Below are 27,003 nucleotides of genomic sequence, written 5' to 3' on the forward strand. Positions count from 1 at the left end.
GCTTTCATAACGTCAAATATTTTCAAACAGAAAAATTAATATATCATTTAAAACCCAACTACCACTTATTTGACAGAAATTAGATTTTATTAATTTATTATTTCCCCTAAAAGTGAAGACAAAATATTTTTGGACTAACACCAACAAGCGAATATTTGAAAAAGTCAAGAAAATAAATAAATATAAACATTACTCAATATTTAATCACAGTAAAAATGTAAAGGAAATATTTTTGTCCTAATATGGGGTACAAGAATATTGAAAATTAATCAAAATAAAAAAAGTAAATATTAAACAGTCCAGATTTATACCATAATAACAAATCAGTGTAATAATTGAACAATTTAGTCCAACTAAAATTGTAATTTTTAGCCATTTCTAACAAAAACTAATTTTACAGAAAAATTATACAGTAAAAATATATACCGTATATCACTTTTCAATAGTATAATTAAGTATTTAAACATACTCTATTAAAATATCCATAAATTATACACACAAAATAACAAATAAATATGAAATTATAACATTTGTAAATTCATAATCTATTTATATATATATAGTATATCACGAAGCTAATGAACGTACGTACATCGTGCGGGTGATGCCAATTGCAGCAGGATTTCTCGTGGAGCAGTCCAGAGCTTTGCCACGTCGTCTCCCGACGCGCCAACATTTATACGCGTTGCACTCAAGCCACTTGTGACATCACGTCTCCAAATATAGCTGTAAAAAAAAAAAAAAAAAATTCATTCACAATGAATGAGATGGTGGAGGTTGGCGGGGGTGTAAGGCACGACCTTTCACCCTAACCCACACGCCGCAATCCGTCATACCTCACCATCGTCATTGTCATTCGTGTGAGGAATGAAACTAAAAAAAAAAATTCAGTGGAAGGTTGATGCACCTCCAGATGCTTTGTGAAGTTTTCCGTCGCCTCAACTTTGCCCCTTCCTGCTTCCCTCTGGATTTTACTTGGTGATAAATTATGAATAGCGTGCTATTACCATCATCAATAATGAAGAACGCCTCATTATTTTATTAAGACAAGTCACAACAAGAATAATTGATTACAGGAACCCTCAACTATATTATTTTTTTTTTATTTTGAAAAGATTCGCAAACCAATTCTGTTTAGCTTCAAACGAACCCTTCGCTAAAAAACTGACCTTGTTCATGTGGGCTGATGTTTTGTTGAAGGTTTGATGTATAAATATGCAAAAATATGCCATTTTCACGGCACATTTTACAGCGTATAATGTATATAATACCCATATCTATTTTGCATATAAGATCTTTGGGCGCATTAACGAGCTCGTGGAATTCAGACACGGCCACTGAAAGCTCCTATTTAGAGAGATTGCGCAACTAAGGTCATTGGGGTCAAAACAACAGTGTTTCCATTATGTTACAAAGATTTGTAATGTTTAGAAATAATATAACAAAGTATTAAAAAAAGGGGATGTCATTAAATTTTGGTCTAGTGCAAAAAAAAAAGACACAAAGACATTTCACAACTTTGTTTTAATACTATAAAAAATATTTCAATACATAATACTGTTAGCGTATGGGAGGCTAAAACTTCATTTGGATTGGGATGTGTTCAAATGAGTTACTTTCACAATCGTTGATTTTTTTACCGGATGTTCCGCTTCGACCTTTTGTACTACTTTGTGGTCGTCCTCGGCGGCCTCGCTGGTGACGCGTTCAATGGCAAAACCATTGTTGGGAACTCCCTGGACATCCTTGGAAGCTTTTGCATTGATTTGTTTTTTGCAGCGCTCATACTCGTCCTTCTGGAACTGCTTTCGGAGGAGGATTATTACGGCGAATGTGAAGAAAAAGGAAACGCCGCCGATACCCGAAACCAATCCCAGGAACACTACCCTGCAAATAGGACGAGGTTAAATTCATGGATATTTTTCCACTAAAATATTGAACGCATATCCTTATTTTGTCCAAAAAAATTGTGAATATTTTTTCAATTTCACCCACTCAAAATGTTCAGTGGCATCAGACCTATAAACCCATAAATAAATATATATATAAAATAAATCATATAAATAAAATACTATACTACTACTATACTTTTAATTAACATAAATAATATAATTATTATTATGAAATTAATATCAATATAAATATAAAATTAATAAAAATAATATAAACCCATCTATTAAAAAATATATATATAATATTTAGGATGTCATACCTGTACATATCGGCATTATAAAGACGACACGCCCCTCTACCACCGCACTTTTTAACCGACCACTGCAGGCACGTCATATCAATAAATGCCCCAAAATAAATCGGAGCTGGAATTCCACCTATAGAAAAAACCACATCATCAATCATCCATTCCAAATCATCAATAAAACTAATTTTATTCTTACCAAGGACCCGGATAATCAAAGTCTGCATACCCAGCGCGAGGGATTTAAGACGCGGTGAGATGCATCTGTAATAGCAATAAAAAAAATTACCGTATTTTCCGCACTATAAGGCACACCTAAAAACCTCAAATTTTCTCAAAAGCCGCCTTATAATCAGGTGCGCCTTATAGTGCGGAAAATCCGGTAGATATCAATGAATATCAACGTATCACTAATCAAAAACCCACCTTATAGTGACCATGTAAGCAGGCGTGATTCCCAGGGAGCTAATAAAAGCGCTGAGAACCGACACGGCCATGTAGGAACTGAAACTACGGCTGCAGCTTCTGGCTTGGGGGCACTGCCCTAGTTTCACCGAAGTACTGCTGCCCGCCGGGTACGAAGCGGACACGCAAGTACAGTTATGGAACACCTGTAGGAGGATATTCAATTTCATTATCTATGGTTGTTTAGAACTTGGGAATTCTTCGACTGTAAACTACTGATAAGAAAATGTGAGGTCCTACAGTTTTTTTGCCGTATCCGCTGTAGTCCAGGCATCCAGCCATACACGGCGAAATGTAGGTGATGCCGCTATCTGAGCACACCGGGTCCCAATGTTCTGCTGAACACGAACAGTTGCTATTGCACTCCGAGAAGAGAGTTTGACCTCCGTGTAACGCTCCTGGCGTCCTGTCAGCGGAAATGCACAGATTGTATTTCCTTTAGTTTACTGTGACGATTAATTATAGAGTACCGGACCAATGATTGTATAAGTACAGACCCATTGTAAGACACGGTGAGACCAGCCACAGGAATGTTGTCGCACTTGGTGCCGAATTTGAGAAACATGAGGAGGTAAGCCCCGAGGGACACGGCGAATGAGAACTGAGCCCCTGACACGACGCTGAGCTTGTATCGCTTCATCACCACGCCTCCCAGAAAGATCCCCATGGCAACGGCCGGCAAGGTCAGAACCCCTGCAAATAAAAACGGAATAAAAACATGGCTAATTAAGGATCAACTTTTTTGGATGTTATTTGACTTCCTTATCTGATTTGGAGCATAATATTAACTTGAGTTCCATTGCGCAATGTTTTTTATTTCCCGAGAATCCATTATCTATGTGAGAACGGGCCAATGTTTGACCTTTTTGGAGCTGCCATGGTTGCACGGAAAGGTAACAAATCTGTCTACCTGCGCTTATAAAGACAAACTAATTAAGATTATATATCTTCAGTGTCCCTAAAAGTTAAATCTCCAACTACAAGAAATATCGTCTTACCTATGAGGAAGTTGGCTCTGGATGCCGATTGTCCAAACTGCTGCTCGATATATTTGGCATTGAAGGTGAACATGCCAACGAGCGAGTTGAATTTAAGCATGCTGCCGCAAATGAGCAGGAAGTAGATGGGATTACCCAGCAGGTCCTTCAACGAGGGAAGGAACCCTAGATTGAGATGATCAAACTGTTACATAAATTAGCGGTAAGAAAAATGAGATTCCATCAAACCTTTGGCGAGTTCTGTTGATTTTATGATAGGCTTGTCGTTGGGGGAATCCATTGTTTTAGGAATCTCTGCCTCGGGTTTGTCCTCTTCAAGCTCGGGCGAGCGTGGGAAGAACCAGAACGGAATGCTAGCGAGGAACAGGAGGCCGGCGGATACTAGCATCCCCATCCACCAAGCTCCCACCCAACGAGCATCAGTAGGAGAGATGGTTACACTTTCTGAAATGTATTAAAGATGTCACCTTAATCCACCAATCCATTTGGTATCCAAATTTCAGACTCACCTAAATCAACAAACCCAATGTCAACGTATATATTGGCACAGTAGGACCCAAGGAGGTAGCCAAAAACAGGACCAAGAAGAGCAATAGTCTGGATACAAGCTGCCAAACGAGAAAACGTTCTGATCACGTGGTTCAAATCAAGAGATTAAAAAAAAATCACCTACCGATGTAGAAGGGAGAGTTCTCAGCTTTAGCAAAGTCGTCGATGTACGAGATGCCCAGAGGTGTGACTGGAGTCTCTCCGATTCCCCGTAACGCGTTCCCCAAGAACACATAGATCCACATATTGGAACTGGATTCCTTTTCGCAGGCTGTATGGAGACACAAGAACTCAAAAGGAGGTCTTGGTGGAACTGTGACTCACTAAACACTCAACCGATTAGTAGAAGACAGTTTCAAGGACCATGTAGTAGAAGCTATTAGCATAGAAGCTAGCTTGACCGCTTGCTAGCTCATGTCTCTAAAGGAGTGATTTGATTCGTCAAGGTTAAACGACCAGTTGACGTACTGAAGGTGTCATGGACGTGACCCTCAAGTCGAAACCTTCGGGAATCACGCCGTGTGCGTGTGTTTGTATGAGAGCACGTCTGCCAGGACATTCCCGGAATTGTTGAAACGTAGCCAGTATTCGGATATTAAGCCCAGGCTTTGACATTCAGAATTAAATATTTGTTAACTCGTCTCTAGTGAGATTTCAAGTGAGTCTTCTGTTGGAATGTTGCTGCTCGGTGGGACTAAAAGGAAAATTAATCCCCCGGAGATTTACCTTGTGACGTGTTACGTCCGATTTCGTGGGTTACGTCGTTCTCAGGACGGAGACAGGCGATGGTGCTGTCATTCTGGAAGGCGGCGATGACTGTGTCGTATTTGTAGCTGGAACGGAATATCTTAGGTTATAATTAAATTATTTAAAGGGGTCAATCAAGTTTTCAATGAGTGTCTACCCCGGGATTTTCTTACGGTCCCATGAAGAAGTGCGTCAAGCCAGTGAGAAGCGCCCCGACGGCCATAAGAACGGAACCCCCAGCGATGAGTCTCGGACGATGCATTTTGGCGCCGTAATGGCTTACCACGGCTAAAAACAACAAGTTGCCTTCCTCCAGGAAAGAAAATGGCATCCAGTTAGGAAACGAGTTGCGGTATTTTTTCGTCAATTGGTTTTACCCATTTCGAAACTTCCGTCCACGAGGCCAACGTGGGAGCTGGAGAGATCGAAACGTCTTTCGAGCTGCGTGATGGCGCTCTTCACGAAAGTTCCCGCGAGGGTCTTGCAGAAATAGGCGAAGGATAACGCTGCGATAAACATCTGGAAAGACAAAAATTGATATCATTTAGGGTTACGTAACCGTATTTGGAATACAAATCTCAAACGATACCTTGAGAGTTGAGATACCATGCCGGCGTTTTTTGCTAATGTCCCCGTTGGAGACGTAGAGAGCCTGCTGGCTGGTCATTTTGGTTCTGTCCTCAAATGTTTCCGCCATCTTTAAAATTGGGCTTTCAACACTTCAGGTTGCTGTTCTGCATGGAACTCCAACTGGGTTTTTCTCTTCGGTAACAAAGAGAACAATCCACGTAAAAGCCTCGTTAATTGTCACTTGAAAGTTCTTGAAAGACTAAATGTGTTCTTCCTAAATTTTTCCGACTAACTAACCTTCAATTCTTTTCTTAGTTGAGTATTTCTATAAATCAGATTAAAACAGGAGTCAAATAGGCCCATTCGCATTTATACGGTCTTTAATCAAGACCAAGATATTTAAACGATTAATTTCGATAATGCCTAGCTGTGAAGTGAAAACTTGAAAGCATCATCCACATCATAAGGATAAATAAAAAAGTAGGCAAAAGAGAATTAGAACCTTATGATTTACATGAAAAATGGAATCCAGTACCTAGTGCATCCTCAGGCTCATCTCGGGAGACTCTCCCTTCTGTCGAGGCTGCCGGCCATGTCGGGTTTTAAAAAAAAAAAAAAAAAAATTGGACCTGCCGAGCCAGAGTTGCTCTCCTGCCGCTTGTGGTGCGAGACAAAAGGCTGTGCACATTTTTATTCCACAGGCATGCAAGTGCCTCCAGGAGGGCAGAGCAACAAGTAAGGAGAGGTGGAGCAGTCTGATTATTTAGAACTCCAGACCAAACCCTCTTACTCAAAAAAAAACTATTTATATTTCATTTGAAGATGAGTAACAACTTCCACTGTAAATCCACCGACTCATATTTAACATTTACTTTTTTTGCTTTGACCCTTTTTTGTTTTCTATGCACAGAAAATTGGCCCAAAAAAAACATCCCAGGATTAGGATTAAGAATTTTCACATTCCTAAGTGTTTTCACCCATGAGAATGGACTTTACACTTTAAACCCTTGTAAAATACTCATTATTAATAGGATTTATTTTTTGGCATTTAATAATCATTTTGATTATTTGCTATTTTTTACAGTATTTAAGATTTAAAGCTAAAGTGCCCCCACTGCTGGTGAAATATGGCACTGCAACCCCATTTGTTCTTATCTACACTCCTGTAAAATATTAACGTGGGTTATCATGACTATTAACAAATCCTAAAGTATATTAGAGGTCAAAGCAAACAAAAACCGCCAACGTTTTGTTTACAGTAAAATAAAAACCAAACCATGTGGGAAAACAATCGTGATTTTTTTTCGAAGGAAACAATCCATACATACAAAAAAAGAAATGATGTCACTATACAAATACATTTGACTCAATCTATATCCGGTAAAGTAATTACAAAAATGCTGAGTGATACATTCAAGTTCATACGTTCAAGTCTTGACTCACTCGTTTCATAATGTTGCGTAACAAGGCAAAAATTGTAACGAAATAATATGACACACTTTGGGGTGTTTTTTTTTTTTACCCCCTCATTCTCCCGTTTCCTGTTTGTTACATTTTCTATCTTTTCACCTTTTCCTAATAAACTCACTTCAAATGGTTTTCCACCAAAATGTCACCAGATGACGCCAAAGCTCGATTCTTTAAATGGTACTCTCCTTTTCTGTGTCGTCTTTGTTTTGGGCTATGTTGATTTTAGCATGTCCGTTCACTCTGTTCTCCTCTCGTTCTTTTTCCTTGGCTTGCTCCCTCAATGCCAACTTCTTCTGCCTCTGCACGAGTTTCCGGTACAAGCCTCCCCACATCATGTTGGACAGGAAGTACAATCCAGTGATCAACCCCATGAACGTCCACCTGGAATATATTTCATTTTAAAAATCATCCGTTTTTGATTTTCCCTCAAAATATCACAGTACCTGAACGCATCGGCATCATAAAATCGACATGCGCCACGGCCCCCGCATTGCTTGGTACCCCACTTCAAACAGGTCCGGTCAATCAGAGCCCCAAAATATATCGGCGGAGGTATCCCACCTGGAAAAGATTCACAGACCTTGACTTTCCCGATTTATTTACAACACCAGAGCCGACAAAACCGAAAAGACTCACCCAAACTCCTTACGATCAGCGTCTGCATTCCTAAAGCCAGAGCCTTCAAGTCTCGTTGTATGGACCTGAGCAGCACGATGTACCCCGGGGTGCCTCCGCACGCCGATATGAAGGAACCAACCACGGACAGAGCCATGTAGATTTTAAAAATCCGGTCGCAGTCGCTTTTCCTGGAACACTGGCCCAACACCGCTGACGTATTTTGACTCGGACGGATCATTTGGCTAACACAGGAGCAGTTATGGAACACCTAAGAAGAACCCAGGTGTAAACTGATGTTGGCTGTTGTCATGGCAACCCTTTCTCTCATACCATCTCCTTTCCAATGCCCGAGGACGTTTGACACCCAGCCAGGCAGGGTGAGGCGTACGTCATCCCGTTGTAGGCGCAGACCGGATCCCACTGCTTCATCGAGCAAGAACAGCCGGCGTTGCATTGGGACAACAATGTCTGCGGCTGGTAGGATAAATCCGGGATTCTGGAAATAATTGATTTCATGACGCCGCTAACAGCTATGTTGTCATTTTTTCCTTTACCGGAAGGGGTTATCCCACCATCGACCACTAGATGGCGGCACATTTGTCCTTGTCACTCACCCTTCATACGTAACGGTGAGGCCGGCCACTTCGGCGTTCTCACAACGAAGGAAGACCTGCACGGCCAGCAGACAAAAGGAGGCGACTGACGCCGTTATGGAAACCCTGGCCGCCCCGATCACGCCCAGTTTGAAACGCTTCAGAACGAAACCTCCGGTAATGATCCCCAAGGCCACTGCTGGCAAGTTGAATATACCTGCAGAAAGGAATTGTAGGGTTTCCTTAACTTCTCACCACCGACCCGAATAAGTGTTACCCAACAATGTCTTTAACCGAGAAACACAATCACACTTCCCTTCAATAACATCATTGTTCCCTTTAGCTTGCATCCTGTGTGGACTCTACCTATGACGAAAATGGCCTTGGAGGCCGACTGGCCGTAGATTTGCTCCATGAACTTTGGTTTGAAGGTGATCATGCCCATGAAACCGTTGACGGCCACTAGGTAGGTGAGGATCATCAAGGAATAAATGCTGTTTCTGAAGAGTCTTCTCAAAGATGGAATGAAATCTGAAAAGAAAATTGAACGACAGTCCATGATACTCAAGAACATATACTCATTGTATCTTCTAGAAGATTGAGGTTGTTACATCATTTTGTCCCAGAAACTTTTTTTCCCCACTTTTTGGACTTATCTAAGTATCCACAACTGAACTCTGGTATAATTTCAAAGGTCATTCAACTTTAGCCCAGACTGCATGTTATTTAAAGTCCATCAGTTAATAATTGAACATGCTAATCCTCCAAATATCTCAAATTTCCTCTTTAAAATTTTTTTGTAAGACTGCATGCTACCTTTAGCCATCTCCGTGAACGTCATTTCTTTCTCTTCATGATCCTGATCCGGGAGAAAATGATCCTGCTCTGCATCTGCGTTGAGTTCTAGACTTTTGCTCTGGTCCTCCTTCCCCTGCTTGGGAAGAGACTTGGGCAGGAACCAGAAGGGGATACTGGAGAGTAAAATAATCGTGCCAGTCGCGATGAAGCCCAACCACCATGCCCCGACCCAGCGGGAGTCCTTGTAGTTGATGGTCACGGTATCTGGGAACGAGAAAGGTTAACTGGTTTTTGAGCCTCTTTATTGAGCATGGCGTGGACTCTGAAGACCATGATAAGGACAAGTAAACCCACCAACGTGGGTTAAAGAGTACCTAAATTTACGAATCCAACGTCCACGTAAATCTTGGCCAGGAAGGACCCCATCATGTAGCCAAACATGGGGCCCAGAATTCCCGTCGTATGGATGCAGGCTGGCATATCCAAGAAAGTATACATTAGAATATTACATTGAAATTTCGTAATATTAGCAACGAACCCAAATAGAAAGGTGTGTTCTCTTCTTTGGAAAAGTCATCCAGGTAGGAAACGCCCAGAGGCATGATGGGGGTCTCGCCGATCCCTCGTAGCATGTTCCCAAGGAACACATAAACCCACATGGACGAACCGGCAGCTTTCTCACAATCTAAATAATAAAAACAGGAAGTTATCGATATTATAAGTGATCGCTCGCTATCTGCTTTACCTGCTCGGGCTGCTAAATCTGGTTCGTCGTCATCGGTCAAACTTCGGTTGGACGAACATGGCGCGATGCTCTCGGTACTGTTAGCATCGGTACCGTGAGTCATACTGGTCTCGTATTTATACCTAAAAAAAATAGACGGGGTCAGTCTTTTGAATATAAAACCGTTTTTAGACAAAAGTGCGTACTGACGGGCCCTGAAGAAAGTGAGGAAGACTAATGAGGAAGCAGCCAACAGCCATGATCAAGCAGCCAATCGCAATCAGTCTGGGACGATGGAGCTTAGCGCCGAAGTAGCTCACGAAGGCGATGACCAATAAGTTTCCTTTAAGAGAAGACGCTAGTATGATAGTGGTCGTTTTTCAATTTAAAAAAGAAATGAGTGGACGAACCCATCTCGAAGCTGCCGTCGATCACCCCGATGAGAGAGCTGGGGATGTCAAAGCGTCTTTCGATCTGGGTGATTGAGCTCTTCATGTAGGCGCCACCAAAAGCTTTGGCGAAGTACGCAAAGGCCATCGAGGCCAGAAAGAGCTGGAGAACAGTCATGATATTATTCGAGACGTAAAAAGACGGTAAACGGTGTATTCTTTAAAGCACAGGTGTCAAAGTTAAGGCCCGGGGGCCAGATACCGCCCGCCACGTCATTTTAGGTGGTCCGCATATTGATGTCAATTCACTTTTTAAAAAAATAGAGATATTGTTAACAATTTTAATTACCAATAGAATACAATAGATCTTTATCGTCATTGTCACACATGTACGACGAAATTTAAAAAGTGCCAACCGATCAGTGCAAAAAAATAAAAAATTAAAAAATTAAAAGAGCTAAAAACCACACAGAAGAACATACACAAAAATAATCATTTCTTTTAATCATTTATTTAAAATAATTTTATTTTCAAATATTTGATCTCAAAAATATCTAAAATCACATTAAAAATTCGAATCATGTTTTTTTTTTTTTTGCAATAGTGCGCATGAGATTTTCCTCAGTGATGCAATCGTGTAAGTTTGATATTTAAACAAGCTCGTGAGTCTGTTTGCACTAACCTTGAGCTTGGAGCAGCGAGCATCACGCGGCTTGGTGGACTCTACACTCATGATGCTGCCGTGTTTTCACGCAACCTGTGTGCAACCAAAAAATGACTTCATGCTTCTATCGTAAACTAAGCACCAACATTTTCAACTGAACATTAAAAATTTCTAGTGACGATTCTTAATGAGTCATTAATTTTTTGCGTAATTAGAAAGCAAAAAAAAATCTTACCCTGAGAATCAGCAGCGCTCCAAATAGGGATGGAAAGGATGTGAACGAGTTGCCTGCAGACTGGTTGTACCTGGCAGGACTTTGCGCCTGGACTCGAACCTTATCTCAAACTATAACATCACCTATAATCAGTAACCTAAGCACTCATACACGCTTGTTGATGAGAAAAAAAAAAAACAACCCCTCCGACGTACTCGTTCACACACAGGAAAAAAAAAATGATGGCTCTACCTGGGTAAGGTCCAGCCCAGGAAGACTCGGAGCAAACAACCGGGGTTTTACAACCCCCCTGTGAACTTCACTCACAAGTACGCAGCACAACAAACGGCAACAGCGTGAAGTTTATTTACAAAGCCCACGTGTGTCTTTTACTTTGCTGTTTTCGCAAACTCAAATGCCTTCCTCTCGTGGAGAAGAGTCGCTTTTGTAAGGCAGGGTGTTTCCCCCCCGTGCCGGATCAAAGTCTTCCTGCCCTATTGATCAATCCTAACAATGGCGTTCTCATACTTAATCCAATCATGCTTACATATAATGTAGGATCAACTCCAGTCATAAATTAAATTAGTGGGATTATTTTTAATGAGTTAATGAGAGTCGTGGGAAGTCCAAATTCTTCTATTTTAATTTTAAGACAGCATATTTAACTTTTGGGTCACTTTTGTAAATTTTTTTCCAAATTTTACCACGTCCTGTGTAGAGTACCAACACTAAATGTTTATTAGAATTTTTTCAGAATTTTTTCGGTTTGTAAAAACTACAAAAATATTTTGCAGACCCCTTGGCCACCCCATGGAAAAAAATCCTAGCTCCGCCAGTGAACGTACTGTATGCAAATCATCAGCTTTTTATTGATGCTTGATAAATTTGGATATTACAGTAACCTTTTGGAAACATTCGAAGCTAATCATGTCCAACTTATTCTTATTTAATCTTGTCTCATCCTAAACACGACAGCGTCAAAAGGTTACTGTAGTTCCGCTTCCCATTTTAGCCCTGCCACTCCTCGACAAGCCCAATCATGGCCCATTATCAAACCCCATTCTCCATTTTCGCACTCAGCGGTCCGAACGCTGATTGTCTTGGCTCCAGAGTGCATTTATGTCATTCGGCGGTAGTCGTCTAGCCACGCCGCATGTCCGCAGAGATTACTCGGACTGCGTGTCAGGACCAATCAATATGAGAGTGGGCAGACAATAATGATGATAAGTATGAAGGACAGAAAGGCTTTTTGCTAGAATCATGGACGCCATTTAGAGTTACCTAATCGGAAATATTGATGACTAACTGTTTAGTCGGAATATAAAAAATATATAAAATTATATATATTATTATGAATTTTGATGACTAACTGGCTGCGTATGTTTAGTCAGAATATAAATATAAAATTATATATATATAAATTATTATTAAATCCTGGTAACAATTTACCACGTCCGCTAGGGGGCATGTTGATGACTAACTGGCTGCATATGTTTAGTCAGAATATAAAAAAATAGAAATATAAAATTATATATGTATATTATTATGAAATCCTGGTAACAATTTACCACGTCCGCTAGGGGGCATGTTGATGACTAAGTGGCTGCACATGTTTAGTCAGAATATAAAAAAATATCAATATAAAATTATATATATTACTATGAAATCCTGGTAACAATCTACCACGTCCGCTAGGGGGCAGTGCCCTCACACGTCAAAATAACGCCACAATCTCCTTTAAAGAATTTGACTAATGATTAACAAACATGATTAACACTTTGATTTGTGTTATTAAAAACGTATACTTAATACTAGGTGAATCCTAAATGAGACTATTTTTAGAGTTTTGACGCCACGTGCTGTTTCTATTTTGGCATCAGACAAAGACTTGGTCCCCCTCGCCCCACTCTTGGTTGAAAATAAGACATCCTTGCGTCACGCCGACGCTATGGTGACGAAGTGCTCTGCTCCGCTCCTCCTTGTCTTCTCCGTCTCTCATCAGGACCACAGGGGAGGAGATGCGCGCAACTTTGCTGCAGCTCCGTCCGCTCAGTTTAGATTCGAAAGTGGAGCGAAGCAAAAGCGTCGCTTAGTCAAGTGTTTGGAGTTGCGCATCCCTGATGTCGCGTAAGCAGGCGGACCATGATTACAACCTGCGGAGTATGAGCAACCTCATGGGTGAGCGCTGGAGGAAGGCGAGCGACGGAGGGGAGCGGACTCTCATCAAGGCTCCATCCAACGCCAGCATCAGTAGCCTGCAGGTGGCCGCGTCCTCCTCCTCCAGCGGTGGCGCCCCGGTGGCTTCTTCCTCTTCCGCCGCCTCCACCGGGGACCTGGAGAGAGCTGCTCGCAAGCAGTTCATGCAGGATGTCACGCCGGGTTTCGTCTACGTGCTGTCCGCCTTCTCCGCTCTGGGCGGGTTCCTGTTCGGCTACGACACCGGGGTGATCTCCGGGGCCATGCTGCTCCTCAAGAGGCAGATGGAGCTGAGCGCCTTGTGGCAGGAGGTGCTCATCTCAAGTACTGTGGCCGCGGCCGCCGTCGCCGCCCTCCTCGGCGCCTTCCTCAACGGGCTCTTCGGGCGTCGGGTGTGCATCCTGCTGGCCAGCTTCTTCTTCACCGTCGGCGGAATCGTGCTCAGTACCGCCCCTGGGAAAGAGGTGCTCCTGGCGGGGAGGCTTATCGTCGGACTGGGACTCGGTGAGAACCTTGTTGCACGTGAACAGTTTTTTGTTAAATGTTGCAAAGTTAAAAAAAAAAGTTGCTCAAATAGATTCCAAATTCACATGTTGATCCAGAGTTAACAACAAAACAATTAAAAACATTTTGCAATCAAGAAACTTCAGAATAACATGTATGCAGTGGCGCTCCTAATTATGAATACAAATGGCACCCCATCTTTGCCCTTTGACCCCCCCAAATCATTTTAATGTCTCTTGCTTAAGAGGTTCAGGTAGGAAGTGCAAAGCACCCCCGCCCCATTAAATATAACAACAAATTACATTTAACTAACTTAGAGTGTCTCCACAAGGGGGCGCTAATTCTGCATACAAACACATCACGGAGCCAATTTCATTCATTTTTTTTAAAAATTGGTTTAATTAAAAAAAATATGGAATAAAATGAATACAAATACATATATACTGCATTTTAATATATATTTATTATTTCTTAGAATATTTAATCAAATGCACTGATTGGAATTAAACATTATTACAATCTCCTCACCAAATGATTTCCAGCTAATCCACCAAGCCCTTTATTGGGTCATTTTCTTTGTTCTCCTTTTCATCAACATCTTCCAGTTGCAGATGCATGGAACAGGAAATACATTCCGCCACCGCAATTAGCCGCCGGAGATGCTATTAGGGAAACATTTTTCATGCCGCGCTATTATTCTGACCCCAGACTGTCCATTGCATTCTCACATTTACATGACAAAACCTAGACGGCAACATCTTAGCATTTCTGAACTGGACTAGCCAAAACTGTTTATCCAACCAGGAAACGTCACAAGTCCTGCTCGTCTCGATTTGCTCCCCTCTGGTTTGTCATCCCCTGGGTCAGTTATTGTTAAATGACCTTTTCAACGAGCACGTTCGCATGTTCCCGTGATTGACAAGAAATTAATAACCATCTTGAAAGGAGTCGATTATCTTAACGGTAGATTTGCATACTTTGAATAAAAGATTAGGTGTGCATGGGGAGGAACACAAATTGGGAAAATGAACAAAACAACCGTGACACTAATTGCTAATAGCTTAAATTGCTAAAAATGCACCTAAAAACACATTTCCGTTTGCTAGCTTAATGCTAATCACATCTATGTTGACCTTTTTAAGCAAAAGTGTAGCAACATAAAGATATTCACAGTCATATATTATTTTTCCTCTGCATAGAACGATATATTAGCGCCGTACTGATGAGCTTTATCAGCCTAGACATATATTTCATTGAAATTCAGTTTGAGACAAAATTCTTCTCAAATTTGATTAGGACTGGACATAAGATCCTATTTTTATTAAATCACCACTCAGGGGCCGTTTTTCTCCTCCTTTGTCGATTTGACGATTTCTTCATCCCGGAGAGTTTCAGCTCGTTTTTTCTGCCTTGTCTTGGAATCCTAATTGCATCCAGCAAGCACTTAATAGAATCAAAACAGAAAACGGATGAATGGTGCTGTTCCACGGAGAGACAGCTTTACTCTCTCTTGTTTACCACCGCTGAAAATGTCAAGTGACTTTTGACCTTTCTACCGGCGGCAGCGGTATTGGCTCGTACGTGTTTTGCTCTCGGAAAAGAAGCGAAACGGACACCATCATTAGTCAACGTCTGGCTGGTAACGGGCGGTCCGCCGCGGAATCTGAACGAAATGAAAAGAAGGGTGAAGGTGAAAAACGGGAAAGAAGATAGAATACAAATTCTGGTGATTCTTTGATTTAACAAAAACTTTCCGCTTGCTAGCACGGTATGCTAGTCAGTAGCTTAGCCAATTGTTAGCTCAGCCAAGGGGTGTCCAAATCTGGTCCTCGAGGGTCTCAAATCCTCTTCCCATTCTTGGATTCGTTATTTCAAAAGTCCTGGCTGATTTCCAGAGACGGCGTCGCCATAGCAACAGATGGCCAACTCTCTCCCCTCTCTTTGTCAGGCATCGCCTCCATGACGGTACCCGTCTACATCGCCGAGGCCTCGCCGCCGCACCTACGCGGGCAACTCGTGACGGTCAACACCCTCTTCATCACCGCCGGCCAGTTTACCGCCAGTCTGGTGGACGGCGCCTTCAGCTACGTCCAACGTGACGGATGGAGGTCAGAACCGAATCCTCTCAATCCGGGGGCGCCCCGATATATATGATATATCAAATGCCAGAAGATCTCCCTCGGGACTCAAATGTCAACGTATCCACGAGGCAGAAAATTGCCACATCAGCACATATTTTTTATCTGATATGTTTTATTCTCAGTTGTGAAATGTCAGCGTAGATAAAAATCGTCATTTCCCCTTCACGTCCGATATGGACGATTAGAGTCATTCCTGAATCATAAGTTGATTCCTGCAGAGTTGAAAAGCTTTTTTGTGTTGAGATTTAGTCGCTCGTGTCAGCACTACTTTTCATTTTCACGACCGCCCCGCCCCTTTCAATTAGTCTCCCTATCTTGTACTTGACTGTCGACCAATTTGGGGGATTTCCAAGAACACTCTTTGTTGAACTTTGATTGTGTGCTTAAGTGCACGCCAAGAGGTTTTCAGAGAATCGTTCAGTGATTCAGCTTTGAGTGTGTGTTGGGTTACGTCTGTTCTGTCCAGACACGGCAAATTGTTACTTTGTAGTTTGGATTTAATATACAGCGCCAAATGGAGTCAAACTTTTTATTTTTTTTTTTGCTAGGTGTTTTCAGTTAGGAACTGCGCCGTTGTGGGAGTGAACACAGTCGACTTGCTTCCGGGCCAATAGATGTTTTTCAATTTTTGGGGGTATTTTAAATCGTTAAATTGAGGTTCCACATCAATGTAATTGTGAATTGGGCTAATTAATTGGTGTCAAACTCGAGGCTAGGGGGCCCAGATACGGCCTGCCGCAAATTTCATTATTAAAATGAAAAATAAAATAAAATAAAAAATAAATATCTAAAATATAAATATATAAAATATATATAAAATAAAAATAAAATTACAATTTACACGTTAAAAAATAGAGATAATATTTTTTTATTACTATTGATCTTTTTAAAACATTTGAACAGTTTTACTGGTCTCTGATTGGTTATATCAGTTTGTTGTGTAGCCTATAATATCCGTTATTCCGTACGTTAAATGGCAGGGTCAATGTTAAGGCGATTTCCCGGGTCTAAATTAAGCCTTGACATTTCTCCCCCAGGGTTTAATTTTAATGAGCCACCCGTTGCTCGCCACCAGTTAAAAGCTTCCCGCGGGATTACAATAGAACAATTCTGAAGGCGCTGTTTCCGCTCGGCCAGGTACATGCTGGGTTTGTCGGTTCTGCCCGCCGTGCTCCAATTTGTGGGCTTCCTCTTCCTGCCCGAGAGCCCTCGTTGGTTGATCCAACGCGGACTCACCCAGAAGGCCCGACGCGTCCTCAGCCAGATACGAGGCAACCAGAACATCGACGAGGAGTACGACGGAATCAAGAACAGCATCGAGGAGGAGGAGAAAGACGGTGGAGGAGGTGAGGATCTGTCTTCAATTCTGAGTTCAGTTCAGTTGTATTTCACTTTTTTTTTAATGTGCAATATACGATGTGATCAGTAATCCGGCCATTTTAGTTATATTTGGCACACACACACACACACACTCCCCTCGCTGTGGCCAGTCACCGAGGAGAGGCGAGGGAATCACTTTCATCCCGTATCTAATCAACCTTGACAACTGAGAACACCATGTGTCTGCCAGGAGTGCCATCCAAACATCCTCTAGGGGCCGTGTGGCCTGCAGTGAAGAGGAACCTTCATTACACTCACACACACACACACACACACAACAACACACTCACAGTGGCAGCAGGCTCATTGTGTACTCAGCTGGTTCTTTTTCATTTCGGCATCCCTCCCGTAGTTCCCGTCGCCATTTTGGATTTCTGTACAGTTAACTGTGTTGGAACGGTTCTTGTTTGCTTGTCGCTTTTTTTTTTTTTTGTGTAACGCATTTAGCTTGTAATTTGCTTTATTTGAACAAGAAACTTTTTGTATTGTTTTTCGTCCGCCGAAACACCTCGAAGCCATTAAAGAAAAGCAATTACATTCCAAAGTACATCGATTCCAGGGTGGAACTATTTTGCGTTCTCTAATTTGCCGCTTTAATTTCCTACTTTATTTTGTGTACTTCCCTCAAAGTGCTTTAGGGGACTTTGAAATGCTTCTCTGCGTTTATGAAGTCTAAAACACCCCGTCACGCTAACCTGGTGATTTTTTTTTTTTCTAATGGAAGAATTTTTCCTGATTCATTACCGCGGCTCGTGCTGTTAAGATTCAACATTTCACATCACAAAAGCTCGCAATTAACCTCTGCCTTCGAGACATTCAGACTAAAATCCTCCTATCTGATTGGCCAAATAGTCTATTTATGAATAAAGTGCGTGCGGGCATGCATGTTTTCACCATGCCCGTTACCGTGGCAACAACACCCCCTCCCATCTTTTTCTCTCTTTCTCACCTCTGATGATTAAAGTGCATATCCCCGTCTGATCCTTTCCTTCCAAAATAATAATTCCACGCTGGTGCAAAAGCCCCTCGAGTCAAGAATGATCATAATAATAATAATATTTTATTATTATTTTATTTTATTATTTTATTATTTTATTATTTTATTATTTTAATATTTTATAATAATAATAATTACTATTATTATTATTATTATTATTATTATTATTATTATTATTATTAAATGTTTTCAGGATAGCTTGAAATGACATCTTTTGAGATCATTTTAATTTTCAAAGCATTTTTTTTTTTTTAAGTAAATTTTTAATGTCGGTGACCAGTTAGCTTAGAATAAAATTTTAGTTATCAATCCTGAAATCTAATCAATTGATTTCTGTTTCTGGGTATTGAGCAATGCGTTTGACAAACGTTTGATAATTCCGGACACGCCTCATCTTTATGCAGTCGGTGAGTTTTACCGTCTCCCTTCGCTGGAGCTTCTGACTATTAATAATTCACAGCTTTTGAGCATTTTTATGAAACTCCACAGTGGACCTCAAGCCTGTTTAAATCCACACAGAAATCATAATGAGACCACTGCTGCTCTTGGTTTTCAATAACGGGATGACAAAACATAGCGACCTCCCGCTGTCGTGAATAAACACCCGATTTAATCGCTCCCGATGAATCTTTTGTGCAGCTTAGCGCTATTGCTAGCCGCCATCAATTGCCTATTCATTATAGACATTGATCTTTTAGATATTAGCAGGCACTTCTGGGTGCTCAGTGTTCATTATCATATTGTTGAACAAAAATCAATACGACGCATTGAGACGATTGTTTTCTTTGAGTTGGAGGGAAAAAAATACTTTCGACTAAATGCGTTCAACGTAGCTGTGTCACGTTCAAGGCACCGACATTCAATTCCGGCCTTGTTCGCTCTGTGCTATTGTTAAGTCAGTAATTGGATTATTCAAAGTGACAAATTGGAGGTTTTCCAAACTTTTGGGAACCTTCAGAGGTACTTTTCTACAAAAGCAGTCAAAATAGATTTTTTTTTTACATTGTTTCACCCTGAAACTGAATTGTAACAGCGATTCATTAACATACCACAAGAGGGAGCCCTTGTAATCAATACGAAAATAATATCGCAATACTACTCCTTTTGTCCTGACCGATTTAGTCGAGTTGCTCGATGATAAATGACGAGGAGACGGACTTGACAGAATGACCTCTTTTGATCCGCCGCCTCGACAAAGGCAAAGACGATGGAAGGAATGATGCATGATGAAGTCATTGATCAAGATTTCATTCAAGCCACCACCAAGGTCACATTGAGGCTTTCAAAAAAAAATAAAATGCAAATCCAATTTATCTCCCCGCAAGGGTCGCAAACGTCTTCCACTAGTGAGCAACGCTCGTTGAAAATTTGAAAAAGCAGATGTTGCCAATCAGAATGCTTTTTAAATACGCCCTCTCACAGACTGGCTCACAGATTGTCGCCGTTCTGAATGTGCGCCATCTGCTTTAGTGATTGAAGTCATTTCCCACTATTGTTTGTCATCTATCATTTTCGTTACGGTCGAGTGTTTTTCCTCGGCTTTGTTTACAAATCTGTGTGGCGCGGATTTAAAAAAAAAGAATATAAAAACTAACAGTCACAGATTGACATGGTAATTTCCTCTCTGGCGTGCCTCAGGGGTCATGCATAAGTACCTTGTACTTCACATTTCCCGCCTTGCGTTGTTGTAAAGGGGCATCATAATTTTTTTCCCCCAAGCTAATCAGACTCAGTCAACCAGCGTAGAAAACAACGACTTTCTCCGAACTCTTCTCTCCTCTGGCACGCTCCAGCTCGTGAATAATTGAGCAAGCCTGATCTGGTCATGATTCCTCCCTATGTGGTTGTCAGGATGACATTCATGGATGAAGGAATATTGAGCCAGCTTGCCTTTACATACCTTCTATTTCTGGCTGCGGTTAATTTGAAATTGGAATAATGGAATTAAGAATTCCTTCCTAGTTTAGCCTGAGTCTTGACCCCCCCGCTTTTGAGTATGAGGTGACCTGGTCCAACTCTGACAAGTTGAGACGAGAAGAGGTGACCAGAGGGAGAAATAATTAGAGGGAAGAGTGACAGGTTGCCTCCTATGGCTTTTTGATTTCTGACATGTTCGAGGTCCTCCTGTGCTTTGATTGGTTAGCATCAGCTACCAGTGTATAAAAATTAGCATGAATTATATGTAGCTGTACTTCCCGCGTAAATCACGACGCTTGCGGCTTCTATTTTCTTTCTTTATCTCACCGCCGCCATCCAGCCGCTTTCAATATCTCATCTGATTGAATTACAGCAGGGTGGAGGAAATGAAGCTGTGTGTGAATTAACTTCAGTTGATGCACGTGTGTTTAATGTCGCCCCTCGAGCTCACGTTTTCGTTAGGGCTTGGGAAAAAGAAGCACAGTTTGATCGATAAAGTGCGTTCGTGTGAGCAAATGAAGCTCTTCTTCATGAGATGGTCCGCTGTGAATAGCTGATCACGGGTACATAAATCTTGATATCCCTCGAGGCTAATACGATAACGGTCGGCTTGGCAGGAAATCAAGCGATCATACTCCGCCAGGTTAGCGTCAGAGGAAATGGCTCGTGAGCGTACCGATTTCTCAGTCAGAGCTTCTTCATATTGTGTTAATAATAATTTTAAAAAACACACACACGACAGTATCAGACTCATGGGAAATATTTACACGAATTTGGGGTAATATTTCTACCAGCAATGGGCGACGGCGCTGATTTATGAGTTTAATGTTCTAGTTTGAAAAAAACTTTCAAGGCTTTTATGAAACTTATACGTCTTTGTGTGTCCGGGTTTCCCTTTCGAAAGGCGTCTGCTCCAAAGCGAGCCCTCCTACACACAGCTGCTCCCCTTTTTGACGCCATTACTGAGCGGATGCGTCCGTGTTGGGTTCTTGCAACTCCCCCCCCCCCTCCCTCCTCCATAACTCCTCCACTCGCAATACTTGTCCGGTGGCTCTCCCATCTTATTAAGACTCGGGTTCCCCAGAGGAGAGGGCTTGTCGGCATGCTGTCTGGAGATCAGGTTGAGAGGCGGGAGTGGTAATTACCCGCTTGAGATAAGAGCGCAGCTGGGACAAAAAAAATGAGACGAAAAAGTAGCAATCAGCACCATGGACAGTTCAGGAAAAATCGCTTTCTGTTGTGTATTATTATCTTTGATGAGCTTCATTTGAACAATGCTTACCTTATTATCCATTTTTATTTATTTATTTATTTATTTATTTATTTATTTATTTATTTATTTATATTTAATTGTGCAAATTTGTACGTCTCCATATGGCCCGGTGAGAGCAATCAGCACCATGGACAGTTCAGGAAAAGTCACTGTCTATTGTGTATTGTTATTTTTGATTAGCTTCATTTGAACAATGCTAACCTTATTATCCATTATTTATTTATTTATTTTTATATTTATATTTAATTGTGCAAATTTGTACGTCTCCATATGGCCCAGTGAGAGCAATCAGCACCATGGACAGTTCAGGAAAAGTCACTGTCTATTGTGTATTGTTATTTTTGATTAGCTTCATTTGAACAATGCTAACCTTATTATCCATTATTTATTTATTTATTTTTATATTTATATTTAATTGTGCAAATTTGTACGTCTCCATATAGCCCAGTGAGAGCAATCAGCACCATGGACAGTTCAGGAAAAGTCACTGTCTATTGTGTATTGCTATTTTTGATTAGTTTCATTTGAACAATGCTAACCTTATTATCCATTATTTATTTATTTATTTATTTATATTGAATCTTGCAAATTCGTACGTCTCCAGATGGCCCGGTGATCTGGCGCATGTTGACCTATCCTCCCACGCGCCGAGCACTCCTGGTGGGCTGCGGCCTCCAGATGTTCCAGCAGCTCTCCGGAATCAACACGGTCATGTGAGTACTGTCGGGCACTTTGGGGTATTTTTTTTTTTTTGCAACTTTACTCTGAAGTGTGTTTAAATGTCATTGAGTCGATAAGCCCATCGAGACAGATGCACATAGTTTAGCGGCGCGCTATTAAATCGCAACGTGTTTCATAACGCAGCAGGAAAAAAACGAACGTTTATTTTTCCATCCGCTGTTTTGTTCTTTATATCTTCCCATCTAAGTCTGTCTGGCCGCCCCTTGGAGATGAACTATATTACCCGGCTCTGTAAACAATCTGGGGATGTGTGCTGTTGCCTAGCAACCGCCAGAGCAAAGGCAATGGGCTAAGTGCGTGTGCGCTCGTACTTTTTTTTTTTTTTTTTTTTTTAACGCCTGTGTGGTTCACGCTGCGGATTGTTGTCTACACACACCGCCATGAGCATGTGTGTGTGTGAGAAAGCTTGCAATATTGAATGTGACTGACGAGCTAGCCGAGGAGAATTTAGGTTGCTGTTAAGAGAAGTGACACATCGCACCTGTCACAAATGGTGTTTGTGTCCTATTGAATAGCGGTCGATGGACTGTGTGCTTCTATAATTGTACATTTATCTTCATCTCGACCCTCACTGCGAGCAGACTTAGCCTCCTCCTTCTTCACTCTCTCTCTCTTTCTCGTATGGATTAAATTGATTCGCCCCACTGTGGTAATCCATTTATATTGATGCGTCATCAAGATGAGGCCAAGGAATTCATTTGGTTTGTAGTGGATGTTCAAAATGTGTTTTATTTTATTTTATTTTATTTTATTTCATTTTATTTCATTTTATTTCATTTTATTTCATTTTATTTCATTTTATTTTATTTCATTTTATTTCGCTTCATTTTATTTCATTTCATTTCATTTTGTTTCATTTCATTTCATTTCATTTTATTTCATTTTATTTTGTATTATTTTAATTTAATTGATTTGATTTGGCTTGATTTTATTTTATTTTACTTCATTATATTTTATTATATTTTATATGTAGAGCATGTTAGGTAACCCCAAAATAATCCTGTGAATAAATAGAACATAAATAAATCCTGCGTGACGGTTCACAGTTGAGCTATCACATTCGATAATTCGTTTCCTTCTGGTGAATTGAATTATTCATGCATCTTTCAATTATTCGCCGATTTTTTTTCTGTCTAGCCAGACATACATTTGTATGTGTGACAATTAACCAGTTGCTTTCCAGGCGTCTTGTTATTTCTTAACGTTCTGCCGTGTGATCTCCTCTGGGTTTCATTAGCGGGACTCAGCTTTGATTCGACTCCCTTTTTTGACGCCTATTTTTTTTTTTTTTAACGCCAAATTTGAAGGGAGGTAAACCCGCGTGAACCCAGCGCTTGGTTGTTACCTTCTCCAACTGAGGTCTTCACTATCTATCAGGTTGTCAGCCCATTACATCACAACAAAAATATAGTCTCCATCTTCCAAAGTTTCTTATAAAATAAAATAAAGGAAGTTAATAATCAAGAGCAGTGATTTCTTCAATCTGGTCTTTGACGCAGATGATCCATCAAACAAATGTCACGTTGGAAATGTCGACATGACCCGAAACGAAATCCAAGCTGGACTTCTTTTTTTTAAATTTTTTTTATTAGCTTTTCTTTAAGCGGTTTAATCACTTCCTCTTCATTTTCCAGTGGAATCAAATAGAAAATTTTAATGAGGATTATTATTATGACACAACGAGCAGATGTCATTAATGAAGAAGCACGTTTCAGATTTGAAGTGCTCAAATGTGCGTCATGCAAATTTTCAGATGTCTATTTTTTTTTATTATCACATATATATATTTATTATGCATTCTGCATGCGTTAAAAAAAAAAAAAAAAAGTAGACCACTTCCCAAGATAATATTCAAGACGGCCCACTATCGGAAAAAAAAAAGCCCATTTATTTTCCATTTTGACACCTCCATCCATTACGGGCAATTTTTCCTTTCTTACCTTTCCAAAGGAAAGAATTTATTTGCTTAAAAGATACCAAATGTCCTCCAGCTATTAATTTGCCCTTCCCCTTTTGTCATTTTATGAAGAAGCAGAGTTTTCAGTGGGGAGAAAATGTGCCGGAGATGTGTCTGTATTGCTATGAATGATCCTAACAAGGTGATGGCATCTTCTCCGTCACCTGTCTCACACTTTTTTTTTTTTCCCTCCTTCCACCGCTCCGTCTCAACATCTTGTCGCTCTCATCAGTTTCCTTCCCTGGCTGGTCGGGTCTAGATTTTTTTTTGTCTGTGTCGCAAAACAGGCAAGAAGCTTCCACAACCTTAATTTTTTCTCCATTTAAGACTCCTTTTGTGTGTATGTGTGGCTGGCAGGTACTACAGCGCCACCATCCTGCAGATGTCGGGAGTGCGGGATGACCGTCTGGCCATCTGGTTGGCGGGACTCACCACCCTCACTAACTTTTTGTTCACTCTTCTGGGCGTTTGGCTGGTGGAGCGAGTGGGCCGGCGGAAGCTCACCCTAGGCAGCATCGTAGGTAAGACAAAACCAGTGGCAGCAAAAGTGAGCACACCCCTGAGTGTTCTTTTTGCACAGGCACGTGTCTCGGGTTGTGTCTGCTAGCCGTGGGCTTCCTTCTATCGGCCCAGCACAGTCCCGCGGTCACCTTCCACCCGTTAGTCCCCTCCATGGCTAACTCGACCTGCCTCAAGTATCAGTGAGTCAAAAATAGCAATCGATTCTTCGCAGAGGATAAAGAATCAATGACTCCCACATGTTTTAGACTGTGCGAGCCTTGCATGCTGGACCCCGCCTGCGGCTTCTGCTACCGCGAAAACGGCTCGGCGCTGCTCACCTCCTCCTGCGTGCCGGTCAATAGGGCCTCCACCGAACAGGCGGCGTGGGGCAGGTGAGTCACAGGATGCAGGTGTGTATGCTGTGGAGGGCGGAGGATTACCTTCACCTAAAGGATATAAAGCTCCTCTCATTATGCTACTAGGTGTTCTAATTCCAGCCAGATGAGGGAACACACTTACTGGGCCTACAACTACTGCCCGACCTCCTTCTCATGGGTGGTCTTACTTGGATTGATGTTCTACCTGGCTGCTTTCGCGCCAGGTAAGACATGACTGGAAATCTACAATTGCTCATTTTTGGAGTTTCATTTGAGATGTTTGTCCACACTCAAGGAATGGGACCAATGCCGTGGACTATTAATTCTGAGATCTACCCATTGTGGGCGAGGAGCACGGGAAACGCGTGTGCAGCTGGAGTCAACTGGACCTTCAACGTGCTGGTGTCGCTTACCTTCCTCCATTTGGCGCAGTACTTCACCTACTATGGTCAGCTAGATACGATGAATCAATACGATCATATTGTTTCTGAAGCCGGGTACTTTTTCAGGACTCTTTCCCGATATCTCGACCGACAATTGGCAAATGTTCCCGACATCATTTGTGTCTGGAACGCTGGCTGTCTCTGATGATCACGACGTGTTTAATTATATCGGGAAATGTCATTGTTGCTAAACAGCGGGGAAATTAGAGATAGCATCTGCTTCATTAAACTTCCGTCAGTGTGTTGTTCTCGCCTTGACGTGCCGTGACATTTGATTCTCCTGGTGCCTCCTTGCAGGAGCGTTCTTCCTCTACTCCGGCATGGCCTTCCTGGGCTTCATCTTCATCTACGGCTGCCTACCCGAGACCAAAGCTCGCCGTCTGGAGGAGATCGAGGCCCTCTTCGAGAACCGGCTGTGCTCGTGCGGCGCGTCCGATTCGGACGAGGGGCGGCAGGTGGAATACATCCGGGTCAAGGGGTCAAACTACCACTTATCGGACAACGACGCATCCGACGTTGATTAGATGTTATATTTTTGGTTGGGAGCCTCCGGTCGACCTTGTGAATGTTCTAATCGACGCCAAATTTGGAGACGAGTATCAAATATGTTTGTAATTTCTTCCCTCGTGGACACTTGAACAAATATTGCACATCAAGTTGTGGCAAATCCATATCGAGCATTTCCGTAGCATAGCACACTCGCCGTCTTTTTATTTGGAGTAGCTCCCGGTTTCTATTTTTACGTCGTGAGAGTGGGCAGCTGAAAACTAGTGGCACTAAACATGCTCACCCCTCCCACCCCCCCCTAATTTATGAGGAACTCATTTCTTCTCCTTGGTGATGTTTCATTTGCTTCGAAAGCTTTTGGAAGTGCAGTATTTCATCCGGTTGTGTACAATCTTATTTTTTTTTCATTTTCTGTCTTCCACCACAGCCTTTTGTGCAAACAGATCAAATTGACCCGTGTGTCATAATGACCCGTAGTTAGAATTTGGCGTCTTCTGTTGTGAGAGTGCACCATTTTTTTTTTTATGGTGAACTTGTTGTATTTCAAGTAAAATGTATTGCGCGTGAATGTTCAAGATTGTATTTATATTAATGTTTGAAAACAATTCCGAAAGATTTAATGCAAAAAAAAAAATAGACGTTTAAACTACGGTAACATTATGCACAGTTCGAATATTTATGTAATTATTTCTTGTACCACTAGAGGGAGCCAGAGTGCAATTAATTAAGGATGGTACTTCAATTTAGAACCGGTTTACGTTCCGTTTCCAAGTTGTGCAATATCGGCTGCACTTTGTGTTGCGTTAGCCTTTTTTCGCAGTTGTCCACACGCTTGTCGTATATCTTGCAGTGTTTCACGTGACTACACTTTTCGAGACGGATAGAGCGATGTATAGTATATTTAATTGTCTGAGCTGTAAAATGTTTTGCTAGAGTTTCTATTCTATTACAAGAGGAAAAAATATCGTCTGTGCGTCTAAGACGGAAGAAATAAAGCGGTGAATCGGGAAATGCTTTTTGGAGTTTTATTTCAGGAGGTTCGGGAGGTTAACACAAAACGTTTAATTAGAACA

The 27,003-nt window shown here is 41.5% G+C and overlaps 3 protein-coding genes across 5 annotated transcripts; 1 reads left to right on the forward strand and 2 right to left on the reverse strand.

The window, feature by feature from the left end:
• Positions 1-1,505: 1,505 nt before the first annotated feature.
• On the reverse strand, positions 1,506-6,193 carry LOC125991907 (solute carrier organic anion transporter family member 1C1). The gene is made up of 15 exons (XM_049760240.2): positions 6,062-6,193; positions 5,546-5,718; positions 5,334-5,475; positions 5,130-5,262; positions 4,936-5,042; positions 4,334-4,480; positions 4,170-4,268; positions 3,889-4,104; positions 3,661-3,825; positions 3,160-3,355; positions 2,903-3,068; positions 2,624-2,808; positions 2,397-2,461; positions 2,213-2,330; positions 1,506-1,887 (listed from the first exon to the last, which is right to left on the reverse strand). Exons 2-15 carry the CDS (start codon positions 5,651-5,653, stop codon positions 1,584-1,586), a joined length of 2,151 nt encoding a protein of 716 aa, XP_049616197.1. The 5' UTR covers positions 5,654-5,718; positions 6,062-6,193; the 3' UTR covers positions 1,506-1,583.
• On the forward strand, positions 1,778-26,941 carry LOC125991909 (proton myo-inositol cotransporter). Of its 2 annotated transcripts, XM_049760243.1 has the most exons (11): positions 1,778-1,903; positions 12,999-13,696; positions 15,645-15,804; positions 16,975-17,183; positions 22,009-22,117; positions 24,460-24,623; positions 24,683-24,803; positions 24,870-24,995; positions 25,086-25,204; positions 25,276-25,428; positions 25,721-26,941. In XM_049760243.1, exons 2-11 carry the CDS (start codon positions 13,117-13,119, stop codon positions 25,945-25,947), a joined length of 1,968 nt encoding a protein of 655 aa, XP_049616200.1. In that variant the 5' UTR covers positions 1,778-1,903; positions 12,999-13,116; the 3' UTR covers positions 25,948-26,941. The 2 variants fall into 2 exon arrangements, with proteins under 2 accessions (XP_049616200.1, XP_049616201.1); XM_049760244.2 differs by lacking the exon at positions 1,778-1,903 and having other exon boundaries at positions 12,994-13,696.
• LOC125991908 (solute carrier organic anion transporter family member 1C1) lies at positions 6,062-12,437 on the reverse strand. 2 transcript variants are annotated; one of them, XM_049760242.2, is made up of 14 exons: positions 11,018-12,437; positions 10,801-10,875; positions 10,140-10,281; positions 9,940-10,072; positions 9,751-9,872; positions 9,544-9,690; positions 9,380-9,478; positions 9,024-9,269; positions 8,574-8,738; positions 8,229-8,424; positions 7,945-8,110; positions 7,633-7,882; positions 7,440-7,557; positions 6,062-7,377 (listed from the first exon to the last, which is right to left on the reverse strand). In XM_049760242.2, exons 2-14 carry the CDS (start codon positions 10,849-10,851, stop codon positions 7,167-7,169), a joined length of 2,046 nt encoding a protein of 681 aa, XP_049616199.1. In that variant the 5' UTR covers positions 10,852-10,875; positions 11,018-12,437; the 3' UTR covers positions 6,062-7,166. The 2 variants fall into 2 exon arrangements, with proteins under 2 accessions (XP_049616199.1, XP_049616198.1); XM_049760241.2 differs by having other exon boundaries at positions 9,544-9,872.
• Positions 26,942-27,003: the final 62 nt, after the last annotated feature.

Source organism: Syngnathus scovelli, chromosome 22, assembly GCF_024217435.2.
Source record: "Syngnathus scovelli strain Florida chromosome 22, RoL_Ssco_1.2, whole genome shotgun sequence".
NCBI lineage: Eukaryota > Metazoa > Chordata > Actinopteri > Syngnathiformes > Syngnathidae > Syngnathus > Syngnathus scovelli.

Excerpts from the sequence above, each read along its gene's own strand:
- LOC125991907 (XM_049760240.2), bottom strand. The coding sequence starts at position 5,653 with ATGGCGGAAACATTTGAGGACAGAACCAAAATGACCAGCCAGCAGGCT. Across the intron at positions 3,069-3,159 it reads CTCACCGTGTCTTACAATGG|GACGCCAGGAGCGTTACACG; the intron begins GTCTGTACTTAT and ends TTCCGCTGACAG. Across the intron at positions 1,888-2,212 it reads TATAATGCCGATATGTACAG|GGTAGTGTTCCTGGGATTGG; the intron begins GTATGACATCCT and ends TCCTATTTGCAG.
- LOC125991908 (XM_049760241.2), bottom strand. The coding sequence starts at position 10,851 with ATGAGTGTAGAGTCCACCAAGCCGCGTGATGCTCGCTGCTCCAAGCTC. Across the intron at positions 9,873-9,939 it reads CCTCACTTTCTTCAGGGCCC|GTATAAATACGAGACCAGTA; the intron begins GTCAGTACGCAC and ends TATTTTTTTTAG. Across the intron at positions 9,479-9,543 it reads GAACACACCTTTCTATTTGG|CCTGCATCCATACGACGGGA; the intron begins GTTCGTTGCTAA and ends TGGATATGCCAG.
- LOC125991909 (XM_049760243.1), top strand. The coding sequence starts at position 13,117 with ATGTCGCGTAAGCAGGCGGACCATGATTACAACCTGCGGAGTATGAGC. Across the intron at positions 15,805-16,974 it reads GTCCAACGTGACGGATGGAG|GTACATGCTGGGTTTGTCGG; the intron begins GTCAGAACCGAA and ends CCGCTCGGCCAG. Across the intron at positions 22,118-24,459 it reads TCCGGAATCAACACGGTCAT|GTACTACAGCGCCACCATCC; the intron begins GTGAGTACTGTC and ends TGTGGCTGGCAG.